Here is a 13,067-nt window from a genome sequence, read left to right on the forward strand (position 1 = left end):
TCCCACAGGTGGCGCAGTGTTCAGTATTGTGTGTCTTATTCTTCTGTGTTTTTGCTGTGGCTCTGAGAGGCTGACTGTTGGACAGTACTGAGTATGTTACCGGCTATTCTGTTAACCTGACGATAATGTTAATTTAATACGTAATAATTTAATATTAAATGTTGTATACTGTTTTTTAACACTTTAATCAAACGGAAATTTCTAGAGCAGTAAGAATCAAGCTAGCAGTCAGCTAACAATGAACAGATCCTGTTAGCTTGTTAGCGAACTAGCTGCCATTTAAAACGCTTTGACAGTTACTTTAAAGAATTCTTATTCAGTATTTTTTATTGTTAGTAAAATAACAAAACTAATTTTAATGCTTACTGCACGGTTTCTAAGAATGTGTTATGTTAATGAGTCTAGTTGGCTAAATGCTGAGATATTTAGCTCCTTTCTTTATTTACATACGATATTTGACACAAGCGTGTTAACTTGTGAGACTATACGTTATTTAAAACGAGTGTTTGTATCGCCAGGCCTAAACAACACGGAAATTTCTAGATTGAAAGGCTTATTTTGGAGTTGCTTGTCTTGCATTACACATTGTCAGTCGATTGAGTTTGTAAATACAGTTTGTGTCTTATAATATGACTAATTTGTGTTTTACAGTTATTATAAGTGTTATAATATGACTAATTTGTGTTTTAACAGTTACTATAAGTGTAGAGGAATTATCAAGGTATATTGGGGTTTCTCTGTGATCAACACAAGTCAACATGAGTACTGCTGTGAGTATGAATGACCACGTGACCACTCACGTGATTAGTTCTGATTACATTTAAACAATTGCAGCTTGTTGTATTGCATTTTCCCTGCTATCAAACAGCATCAGTAATACCATAGTAACCACTTGTGTCTTCTGGGTTTTTTTGTTTGTTTTTTAGACACAGAGGAAAAGACGAACATCATCTGCTACATGTTCCCGCCGTGGAAACAGCAAGAGGAGCCGGACCCAGATGTCTCAAACAGCGATGGAGACCATTGATGTGCTGGAAAGTGACAGAACTAGCAGTGAGTTTGATATGCTTGTTTTACTTGATGTGTCCTTTATCTCTGATAGATGACAAAAGCAACATGCAGTGGTTTACTGTAAAGTTCCTGTGCACAGAAATTTCGTGTTTATGCAAATTTATAAACAATGAACAAGCAACTTGCAAGCAATGGACATCACACTCATTTAGTTGGGCGACATTCAGAATTTAGAGTTTCCCTTTCCATTTGTAAGTTGAAATTTGTACCCATAGACTCTTGCAACAGTCAGGTTCCAGAATCAGAAATCCCATTCATTTTCTCCATAGCAGAACTGACGGTTAAAGACAGACAAGCTGTGAGCTACAAGGTTGTTAATTGATCAGGGTTTTTCCGGGTCTTAAAGTCTTAATTCGCCCTTCTCCAAGCTAAGCTTAAGCTTAAAGCTTAAATCAGAGCAGAAAGTCTTTATAAAGTTATGGCATGAAATGTTGCATGCACTGCAAAAAAAAAAAAAAAAAATCTTCCTCAGGTTTTTTTGTCTTGTTTTCTAATATTCGTGTCTAAACCTTAAAGGTGCAGTAGGAGATCTTGGAAAATGCTAACTTTAGCCTGATAGCACTAAAAGCGAACGTCCCACCCTCCCTGCAGTCACGTCTAAAGCCACGCCCCCTGCACGCATATACGCTCACAGACCAGAATAACAGAGACAACATTACTACAATAGGCTACATCAACGGTTCCCAATTCCAGTCCTCGCAAAGAAGCGAGTGGAGCATGTCAATCTGAGCACAGTTCATGCACGTAGTTCACTTCTAATGAGCTGGTTATCTGGATCAGGTGTGTTAACTAAGCGAGACATGCAAAATATGCAGAGCACGAGGACTGGAATTAGGAACCGCTGGGCTACATCATGTGTGAGATAACTTTATAGTACAGTTAGTAAAAGTACTACAATACTACGAAGGAAGATCGGGTTGTTGATGTTTGTCTGCCATTCTTGCTCTGTCCGCACAGCGTGCGTGAACGCGCAGATGACGTATCCTGTCTGCGCAAACCGGGTGCGCAGAGGTATGCTAATTCATACGTTGACAGGCAGGTAGGAAAGACAATTAAAACGCTCGGACCGAGCGTTTTGATTAGACAAACATTTATTGGTCCTACACCTTCCACAGAATATATAAATACATTTAGACCACTTAACTTAATGACTGCGACGTAAAGAGACTTTTAACCAGCATAACAAAAAAATGTTTCTGAAGACAATCACCTGTTGCACCTTTAAATCAACATACATTTACCGGAGATGCAAAATGAAGATATGAAGTGTTGTGTACTGAACAAATATGTCAATGGTCAAGTGAAACCTGTTTTCCCTTTGAATTAAGTTTTTCTGACCCAATTAGCAAAAATGTCTTTTTTAATCATATACGAACTTTTGAATAATTTCTCATGAATCTTGTTTTGTCTTCTCTTGTCATTTTGCTTCTCAAGTAAAGATATCTTGAATTAAGAATCTTTAGATATTTGCACTGGAAAACAAGACATGAATACTGAACATAGTTTTTTGCAGTGTGATCAGAAGGTATATTGAAAGTTATTATCTATATTCTAGTCTTTTGAAAACAGAGCTATTTATGTAAAATGAATCTGTTGGAAGTTGTATTTTCATACTGCTTATACAACTCATTATGTGCTTTCTTAGACATTTGCATGTAGAGAACAGTGATGTATTGAGTTTGCTTTAATTTATTTCTTAAATTGTCCTTGCTTGGCTATAGAAAGGTCTTTTGAATAGTCTTAAATGTACCTTCACAAAACCTGTAGATGATTTTTGAATCAGCTGATTGTTTTGTAATGCTTTCCTTCATTAAAGCTCTTAAGTTCTGTCTTGAACATTTGTCTTTTTGTCTAATGTTCAAATGATTTTGAAATACTTTTTAAAAATGTATTCTTATTTATTTATTTGCTTCAAATCAAAGTTTGTAATGTTGTGAATTCACCTCATAGCTGACTGGTTTGGTCCATGGCTTACAACTCTTTTTACAAATCCCTATTTGAAAAAAATTAATGTAAAATATACTTCTGGAACTAACTCGTGTGGGAACTGTTGCACTATTGATTGACAGCAAGAGGAAACGACAGTACACTGAAATTCACATGACCAAGGAATTGGATTAGTCCAACACACTTTTTGCAACAAAACATAGTCTCATCATAAATTTTGACCAATTGTTTATATTTATTCAATGATATGTCCAGCCAGACAAGGAAAAATTCATATTTCATATTTCTAATCTAATATTTTTTGAAATACTCTGTGCGTTACAATAACTTTTTTGTGAATTTAATTTTAATGCAAAAAATGAAGTATGGTATTAATTTGTTTGCTATATGAATTTTCTAATGTTTGTCATTCCATTTTAATTCACTTCATTTTTAAATCTAACTAAATATAAACTACAATTCTGTATCCTTTTTTCAAACTTGTGTAGGAACTGAACTGGAATTGAAAAGAAATGCTCATGTTTCTCTTTCACATTGTCTTGTCAAAGGTGAAGATGTGGTAGATTTAACATGTGAAGGGTCTGAACCTGCGGTTGTTGACCTCACCAATAATGATTCTGTTGTGGTGAGTCTTGAACACTTGTATTGAAACTTTGTACTGTAGTAAAGGTTTGCATTGGATTGTGTTGACTTTATTAATTAGATTTTTAATGAATTCTCTCTATTTTCTGTCTCACCATTCTCTCATCATCCCATGGGATAAAGGTTGTGGAAGATGGTAATTTCTGTTTTTCTTTTATTGATGTAATTGAACTGTTCATATGTGAGTCACTTTGGATAAAAGCATTTTATAAATAAATACACACAAATGTAGTTTTCATTTAAATATGAATTCAAACTAGGGTGCATTTCAAACAGTGACACTGTGCACAGTTATTGGAGTTGCTGTGAATATTTATTTATTTTATTTTTTTATATTCCTTTGTCAAAAATGTCATACCTATGTCTTTGTCTTACTAAACTGCTTTTATATTCATGTTTGTGTGAAGGTGTGCAAAACAGACGCGGACAGGGCACAGAGAGTTATGTACTGAGCAGTGATGAAGAGGAAGAGTCCAGTCTTAGACTCAGTCCAGGCTTGCTGTCCACTCTACATGCCAGCTCACGAGCCAGGTACACACAGTCCATCCATCATCACACACATTAGATTGGTCTGTAACTAAATTAATGTAGTCTTTGATTTTGTGGATGCAGCTTTGTGAATTTTTACATTTGACAGCTAATATGCACTACAAGATTTACACATCTTCTCGGGTTGATTTGTTTTGTGGTGTTCTGCTGTCTGTAGGTCTACACCAGGGGCTGTTAGCTGTCCTGTTTGCATGGATGCTTATTCAGAGGTAAATTGTTATATGTGCAACTAATCACATAATCAGTGCATTTGTACAGTTAGTTCACCCCAAAATTAACTTTGTCATAATTTACTCACCCTCATGTCTCTCTAAATGCATATGAACATTTTGAAGCTTAAAAGTTTTGGTTAAATGCACTTTGGAGGGACCGAAATCTCTCAGGATTCATTAAATGGCATGAGGGCAAGTAAATGATGCAAATGTTAATTTTTGGATGGACTATACCTTTAAATCAACCCTAAATGAACATTCGATCATTTCATACTCACACTCATGTTGTTACACAAAAAGAGACTTTTTAAAGAATGTCAATGCTACTCTTTCCTATGACATGAAAATAAATGCTGACCAGGGGCCTTGCAGCTCCAAAAAAGAATGGAAAGAGCAAAGAAAGCGAAACAAGAAAATGTTTTGGTTTGCAATAACATGAGAGTGAGTAAATGATAAACCATTTTGATTTTGGTTTGAAATTAACAATTTAATTGAACTGTAATTATTTATTTTAGTCTATAGTGTAATGTGTTTCTCTGGTTAATTCAAATGTCTGGCTTTGATCCCATTTTCAGGTCATTGACAGTGGTCGGCTCATGGTCTCCACAAAGTGCGGCCACCTTTTCTGCAGTCAGTGCATCCGCGACTCTCTAAACAGAGCTCACAGCTGCCCTACATGTAGAAAGAAACTCACACACAAACAGTATCACCCAATATATATCTAATGGTAAAACTCGTCCATGTGCATCTCACAAAGTTCTGTAGTACGCTCTCATGAAACAACTTCACAGCTCCATATTTTCACTGGCTGTTTGATATTTTACACATCAATGTCGAGATAATATTTGGCATTATTTTGACTTGTGGGGTTCTGTTGGAACTAAAAGGGCACTTAGTCCAGGATTAAGTATTTTTAAATTGTGTGTATATATATATATATATATATATATAACACTTTTTTTGTGAAGGAGTTTTGGCAATATATCCTGACATCGAGTAGTCTGAGTTTATGGTTTAGGGCTGCTATATTAATATTTTTGTTTTATTTTTGTCAACTGTCCAGTTTGTAGTATTAGGTTCCAGTTCAAATGAAAAATGAATGACCAACTGACACAAGTAGGATCTTGTAATGTTAGTTTAGTCTTGAACAAAATAGCTTCCTGCTGTGATGGTCTCCATTCATGTTTAGTGAAGTTTGTAAGCCGGTAATGATAGTTTGGGGTGCATCGCCTTCATCTGGACAACTTTTAGGTCGCCCTCCCCCTGTATCTTCTCTCATTTGTTTGTATAGCCTTCGTACCAGCTTTGTTAGCTTTAACTGTCACTCACAGTTAACTTATTTTCATTCATTGTCTGTTTATTTAATCGGAATTCCGATTCTTATTTTGTCGTCAAGCATATTGTTGCATTCAAATGAGTTTTTGAGGGCACAATGAATGCTGACTATGTAAATGTGCTTTCATCTCAGAAGACCTCTTCAACTGATCATTTACTCAGTGGTCAGAGAAGTGAATGGTAAATACTTCTTGACTGGTTAGCAGAGAGTGACTGCAGGACTGAAGCTAACAAAGCTTGTTTGCCAACTTATATGTGTTGTGTTAATATTTGTATATACTTTAATGTATAAAGGACCTGTAAGTTAAGAGGTGTTAGTAATGTAAAGACCATACCATTTATTTCAATAAACATTTTGATCACTGATTGATTACTTTATTTTGTGGGATTTAAGATGTTTTTATAAGTACTGGATTTTTCAAATAAAATGTGCAGAGGGACTTTATCCAAAACAACAGTCATTCTGCGGAGCTAACAATATATATTGTCCGTTTTCCAGACAATGTATAGAAAGTCTCAGATTTCAGAATGAAATAATGTAATGAATGTGTTGTAACTTAGCTTCATTTTGTCAGTTTGGAAAAACCACCACAAGATGTCAGCACGTGTTCATACATATAAAGCAAGTTTTATGAAACGCCGGTTGGAGGGATTGTTTCTCCCCCAGCTGAGGGCAGCGATGAGCCCTGTTTGAGAGAGATATATTTGTCCTGGGACTTTTGCTGCATATATTTGTACTCTTATTTAGTCCACAATAACTTAAACCCCGTTTAAATGTGTGCAGAGTATTTGCATAACTATATGCTGTACAACGTTCTCATATAAGTAAGAATCTTATATGCTACATCTTGTATATAAACACTAAATGAAAATGCATGGCATGTGTGCTTTACTAGTCTGCTCAGGATTTGCAGAACAGAGTATAACAATACATTTGAAAACATCACTTTTCCAAAATTATGTGTACATTATCATACTAAATGAGCATGTAGCGTCAGATCTCAGCCTGCATTTACTGAAGGCTTCCCAAATGAAGACACTTTTAGTATTATTTGCTGACTTTAGTTGATACTATCGCTTAGACCTCTCAAACTCTTGTGCTCATAGTGTGATTAAATGTGTAATTATTTTTATAGGTCTTTCGGAATGTCAGACCGTTGTTGCAAATGGCATTTGTCCAGGTCAGTCTTCAGTGAACAGTCCTATTGGATTTAGTACGTGGAGAAACAATTACGTTTTACGAATGGAATTGAGATTTTACTTATTCACTGCGTTTATTTGATTAAGACTGTTGTTGATAATGATAATACTATTAGGCTATTAGTCATAATTTGAAATAATATAAAATTATTATTTTCTATTATTATTATTATTATTATTGTGAAAGAGTTAAACAGCGAGAGTGAATAGGCTCGCTGTGATTGGTCTAAAGTTGGCCTTAGGGCTGGACTGTCTAACAATCCTGAGTGTGTGTGTGTGTGTGTGTGTGTGTGTGTGTGCGTGTGTGTGTGTGTCTGTTTTTGCGTGTGTCTGGACGGGGAAATATTTAGCTAACGGTATTTAAAACACCGTTTTGGTACAAATTTAGGTGCTGTAAATAATTTGTCGGTGGTGTTTTGTTTTCTGAAGAATCTATGGAGACAAAGCCACTGGTATTTGACCTGCTTGGGCGATATAGCGCGCGGTAACTGTCATCTACAGAAGTTTACAGCGAGCGATCAGCGCATGTATTAAAAAGTGTCGCGCGAAAATACATGACGTAAGAGCGTCCAGGAATACAGTTGTGCGTGATAATTAAACAGTTTGAATTCGCTGGATCCAGTGTTGCGTGCATGAGGATTTCTGATGTAGCGCCCAGATTTTATATAGGCATGAATTGTCTGAAGTGTTTTAGGAGGATGTAAGCATGATATTTCATCTATCGGTCGCAAGGAACAGATTTATGAACGTTTTGAACTGTTGGTAAGTCTTGCATGTTTGACTTGGATTATTTTACTGCATGTTTTATGGTTTAAAAAAAGTACCTTGTACCCACTTGGAGCAGCTTTTTATGCACATGCACTTATTACTGCGCAAAATAAAATATCTCCATGTTGCAGGTTATGCTGTGTTGTAATTTAATGGATGCAATGCATTTATTTTTTTTAAGACAACTTAAGTGGTGTTAGGAGTGTAAATCAATTCTACACACATTTACAAAAGTGCAGCAGAAGTTCATAAGTGTTTTGGCATAGCGCTGGTGTTTCAGAGAGTAACGTTAATTCACCAATCCTTGTTCTCACTAACAGCTTTATTTCTTTCATAGATTGAAGAACTAGAGAGCCTTAATAGGTGCATCATGGAACTTTTTTGGATGGTTTTCTTCATTTTTGACATTATTTTCATGACAGACTGTGCTAGAGGTGAGTACAAGTATATTTGCCCTTGTGAAATGTCTATAAGCTGTTTAAAAACTTGGAAAAGGGTGAACTGCTGTTAAAATTCTTATGCTTTAATAATGTTGATTTTTATGAACATAATATAGTTGTGTTCTAGTTACAGTCACTAAATAGTCACATGCATGTCATGTGTGTTTGTCTGTATGCTCACGATTTTCATTAAAAAAATATAACTAAATTTAAGCTCATTAGGTAACAAATCTGTCACTTACCAAAGCTTTAGACTAATTCTGTTTATGTGTATGTTTAATGAATTCAGCAACATATGTGCTTTACTACATTTTTTAAATACTCACATTAAAACTCAAAGATTGGAAAGAATTATTTATCTGGTTTGTGCACAATTCACAAAATTAAGCTGCTTTCATTTTAAAGTGTTTCTGTCTTAATGTGACTTTATGCATTATGTTTGGTATTTGTTTGGTTGGTGCATAGAACAGTAATCATGGTCAAAGTTCCGTTGTTATTAAAAAAGCTTGCGTAAGACTCTTTAATAAGATGTGATATTCAACCAAAAGGCTAAACTTGATTTAAAATGTATTATATTAATTGAAGGCCTGAAAACATCTCAATTTAGTCTCTTGCATCTGCCGAGTTGAAATTCAATCATCCTGGACCTTGAAGGATTCTTTTAACCTGTCTATTGAGTTGAGGTCCAGATTGAGAGCTTGAGACTTTCGGCTTCTATCGCTGGCATTGTTTGCTGAATGCAGTCCTCTCGCATTAGCCATTCTCTGCTCTTCCTTTTGGACTGAAACGAACCATCATTTCCATTCATAATGGGCTGAATGGGGGCCGGGGCCGCTGATGGGCAGATAGTACAGCTCACTGACTCCACTCCATCAGGGCTGCATGTGAAGCGTGATGGAGTCTCCCTTTTGCGTTAGCGTACACTTCAGACTCAACAGCCTGTCACCGGAGCTGCCGGGTGAGAGAGAGAGAGGCCGAGCGACGTCTGTGCAGATTGCATCTGTGAGGGGCCCTGAACAATGTGGCATTCACGGTCACATAGCCCTGGCCTTCATGGAGACGTTTAGCCAAAAGTAAACAGAAATGCAGAAAGCAATGCGATTAGATTAGCCAATTATGTTTGTTTGCTGTGCAATAGCGAAGGTGTGCCTCCCAAGCCGGGAAGATTTGTGTTTGTAAGGAAGCGCAGACAATTTGCCGCCTTGATTGTATCTGAAACATGAAGCTGCGGGTATGTTTGATATGTTGCGCTTGTTACAGACTTGTTTTGCACCTGACAGAACAAAAATCGGATATGTCCATTGAAGATTGCTCAAATGATAGTCTGCAGGATTTCAGGATAGAACAATTTGATGAGACGCAGTGAACTGGCAGTTTGAGTGTTCAAAGATCGCAGTTCTCCCAAAATGTACCTCTGCTTTTATATCTAGGGTGAAGATGACCTCAGTATGCAGATGTGTGATTTGGCAAATTAATATGGCATTGCTAGAAAGACTCCTGTGTAGTAGTGTTCATGTATTATGGTCTAATTTTTTTTTTTAATACTTTCTCTGTGACAAATTATTTAAAAAAAAATATGGGGAAAAAAAAAAAAGTTATTTCAGTTACTTAATGTTATGTCGTTCCAAACCTATAAGACTTTTGTTCATCCTCAAAACACAATTTAAGAAATGTTTTATTCAAACCATTGGTATTTCTAACCCTCCATTAAAAGATTATTTTAGGCTTTATTCACATTTAAACATTGATCAATGCACATACATAAAGAACATCATTTATGGTAAATGGAAGTTAAGACATGCTTTCTTGACATGTGAGGACCAATGAGCAAGCACGGTTGATCTGCCTGTGACCATATTTGATTTGAAAAGCCTTAATTAGATCTATTCATCATATACAGTGATTGTTTCTCTTTAGAAGACATTGACTAAACAGCTCGATTCATATGGCGATATGAATGCACTTTTTGAATCTTGAATGTAAATGGAGACCCAGCAGTCTCTCAGATTCCATTAAAATATCTTCATTTGTGTTTCAAAGATGAACAAATATTATTTTAGGGTGAACTGTCCTTTTAAATCCATTTATACATTTGTACTCTGTTTCTGTACTTTATTACAATGTAACAGCTGTCAACATTGAAAACCCAATTGCAACCCATTTTCCCCATCCAGAATTGTTTGTGGTGTTTAAAGGTGAGGGATTTATGACATCAGCCAAAAAGAAAGGTTTTTACTGGCTAAACAATTTATTGCATTCAGATAAAAAAGGAAGACTCATTTTTTCTCCTTCAGATTTGCAATAATGTGCACTGATGGGCAGTACATGCAATAAAATTAATTTTAAAAAGTAAATAAAGTCAGTTTTAATTTTAATGGTATCTGTAGCACTTTGTCCTTGACGTGAAAGGAGTGCTTCACGTCAGATGACAAACATTTTCCGTTTTTAACGGAAGTGCAGTTTGTGCAGTGCTGCCAAAGAATTATTACACTTGTGCAGCTTTTGCAATGTTCACAGGTCTAGGCATCTCAAAGTAGAAGACTTAACATCCGATTCCAGCTGGCGATTTTGAATGTTTGTAAATGCAATATGCATCCAATCCCATCTGAATCACTTTTGGCCCGTTCACCAGCCATGCCAGAAGCAGAGTTTAACAATCCCATGTGGAATTTCAACAATTTGTCCACGGGAAAAACCTTAAAGTGTGCCATTTATATGATGCAATGGCCTCGTAGCTTGAATGGATATCATTGTGTGTAAGACACTGAGAGGCTGTAATTAAGACCCTCAAGCCTTGTTAGTTACAGTTTCCCGTTTTCTTGTTTTCTCAGATGATATCGACATGAATTATGTCCTCTGACAGGAATAACTTCGGTATTCGCTCATAGGAAACAAAAATACATTTGTGTGTGGTTCTTTATCAGTAATGCAGAAATTGCTGTTCACGTTTTTACTCAAGAATTGGGCTTGTGTGGGGGGTATTTTCGGAGGAGAAGAGTTTAAGGGGAACATATGGGGTTGTGGAAGTGGGGGCTGAGCTCTGAAGATGGGCTGAAGTGTTTGTAGGCACGAGCTGATTTGTTTACACTGATGTAGACCACCCTTGCAGAATATGTCGATATACTTGTGGAGATGTGTGGATCCGAAATCTCAATGGAGCAAACAGTCAGATGGTCTGCTTGCAAAGTAAACACCCTTATGAACTCCAATCTGATGGACATTAAATCTGCATCTCTGGGAAAAAAGCCCTGGAGTCATAAACTTATCAGTGATTTTTCTCACCTCTCCCAACCCCCTTCACCTTTCTTGTTTTTTTTTTAACCTTTTCCTTTTTCCACCTCATTGTTTATGACCATAAGACGTCCAGGAAATTAATTTACTGTGTTTAAGAAACACAATGTTACACTTGGTAACTCCCTTCATCCCAATTAAATGTGTTTTAAAACAGTGGAAGTGTTGATTATTATCAGTTTTCCTTTATCCTCAAACTTCCTCTGCTTGTGTAGCATGGGTTATGTGTTGTTCATGGTCTAAACCTTAGAAACACAATCACTAGTACCAATTAGACGGTTGGATGCTTGGTTTACCATGAAGATAACCTGTGTGAGTAAAGAAGGCTGTAAATCTCATATCCATTGAGGAAGACTCAAGGAATGGCTGTTAAGTGAGCCCAATAAAATACTTATTGTGAAGTCAAATGGTGTTTACATAGTGGCCATTTTTGTGTCACCTACTCCCATTTGCGATAGACTGTCAGGGACATTCTTCTGTAATGAGGCGGAAAATGGTTGGGGAACATAAATGGTCTCATTTGCTTTACCAAGACACAAACCTCTGTGTGTGATGCTGAAGTGTAACAGACCATAAAAAAATCAAGCATTCAGATTTATTTGAAATAGGTGTTGGTCTTTTAAATTAAAGAGTATATTGATTAATGACTATTTTGGTTAATTAGTGTGTTGTATAAACTTAGTATTGGTTATATTTAAATTTATACACTTTCATTCAGCAAGGATGCATTAACTTGGTCGAAAAGAGAGGAAAGACATTTTTAATGTTACAAAAGACTATTTTAAATAAATGCTGTCCTTTTGAACTTTCTATTTAACGAAGAATGAATGGCAGTGTATGTACATTTTTATGGTTTTATCAATGAGACATAAGCAAATGCTAGATTTAAATTGTTTATTTTACACACTGTTTACTTTTTAAAAATCACTGAAAATATTTTAAATGAAAATGACCAATTGTCAGTACTGTAGATTCTGAATGCAAACACATTTCTGTTCACCTGGGATGGCTAGCAACTGATGCCAGTCATCTAAAAATGTTGATCTATGTCAGTCTGGCTAATGTGATTTTGATTAGGCCATAAAAAGGGACCAAAAGGTCTCTGATCATGGGATATGTGGCATATGGTGTGTCTCTTGCGGTGGCTAATAGAAGTTCACAGATCCAGCAGTGCAGGTTTGGGAGTTTCTTCTCTGGCCTTGGCACCTCACGGTGCCTGGATGCTGGTGCGGGATCTTGTTACTCGATGGGGGAGGTGCTCGTAATGATGGGAGTGTGAAAAGAGAAAAAACAGCCCAATTTGAATTGGGGGTTGTACAAACATTTAGCTAAATGTGTGACTAGGAGCATAAGTCCACCAAACAGTTGTGCCCAGCAAGTTCAGAAAATTACTTCTTTTTTTTATTATTACCTTATTAAATGTATCCTTGTTGACTTTCACTTTAATGTCAAATACTTGAATTTAACTAATTCAATCAATCAGAATACTATAGACTGTTAAATAATGACATTTTGTCAATATCAGAAGTCATCTTTACACTGCAAAGGTGGAACAGAAGCTGCATCTGACATGGCATTTATGTTTATTTACACAGACTGTTTAATTAATCTC

At 36.1% G+C, this 13,067-nt stretch overlaps 2 protein-coding genes across 3 annotated transcripts in view; both read left to right on the plus strand.

The window, feature by feature from the left end:
• The first annotated feature begins 2 nt into the window (after positions 1-2).
• rnf4 (ring finger protein 4) lies at positions 3-6,122 on the plus strand. Of its 2 annotated transcripts, XM_058796974.1 has the most exons (8): positions 3-91; positions 694-770; positions 927-1,053; positions 3,567-3,643; positions 3,784-3,796; positions 4,068-4,191; positions 4,367-4,418; positions 4,997-6,122. In XM_058796974.1, exons 2-8 carry the CDS (start codon positions 759-761, stop codon positions 5,144-5,146), a joined length of 555 nt encoding a protein of 184 aa, XP_058652957.1. In that variant the 5' UTR covers positions 3-91; positions 694-758; the 3' UTR covers positions 5,147-6,122. The 2 variants fall into 2 exon arrangements, with proteins under 2 accessions (XP_058652957.1, XP_058652958.1); XM_058796975.1 differs by lacking the exons at positions 3,567-3,643; positions 3,784-3,796.
• A 1,122-nt stretch (positions 6,123-7,244) lies between these two features.
• fgfrl1a (fibroblast growth factor receptor like 1a) overlaps positions 7,245-13,067 on the plus strand; it is a 54,533-nt gene continuing 48,710 nt past the window's right edge. Inside the window, exons 1-2 of the mRNA XM_058797877.1 lie at positions 7,245-7,718; positions 8,062-8,158. Of these exons, the coding sequence (XP_058653860.1) occupies positions 8,095-8,158 (64 nt within the window). The 5' untranslated portion in view covers positions 7,245-7,718; positions 8,062-8,094. The remainder of the gene's footprint in view (positions 7,719-8,061; positions 8,159-13,067) is intronic.

This window comes from Onychostoma macrolepis, chromosome 14, assembly GCF_012432095.1.
Source record: "Onychostoma macrolepis isolate SWU-2019 chromosome 14, ASM1243209v1, whole genome shotgun sequence".
NCBI classification, from domain to species: domain Eukaryota; kingdom Metazoa; phylum Chordata; class Actinopteri; order Cypriniformes; family Cyprinidae; genus Onychostoma; species Onychostoma macrolepis.

Bases quoted from the DNA above. Each gene is read 5' to 3' on its own strand.
- rnf4 (XM_058796974.1), top strand. The intron at 4,192-4,366 runs GTACACACAGTC...TGCTGTCTGTAG, and splicing joins CATGCCAGCTCACGAGCCAG to GTCTACACCAGGGGCTGTTA. The intron at 4,419-4,996 runs GTAAATTGTTAT...TCCCATTTTCAG, and splicing joins GCATGGATGCTTATTCAGAG to GTCATTGACAGTGGTCGGCT.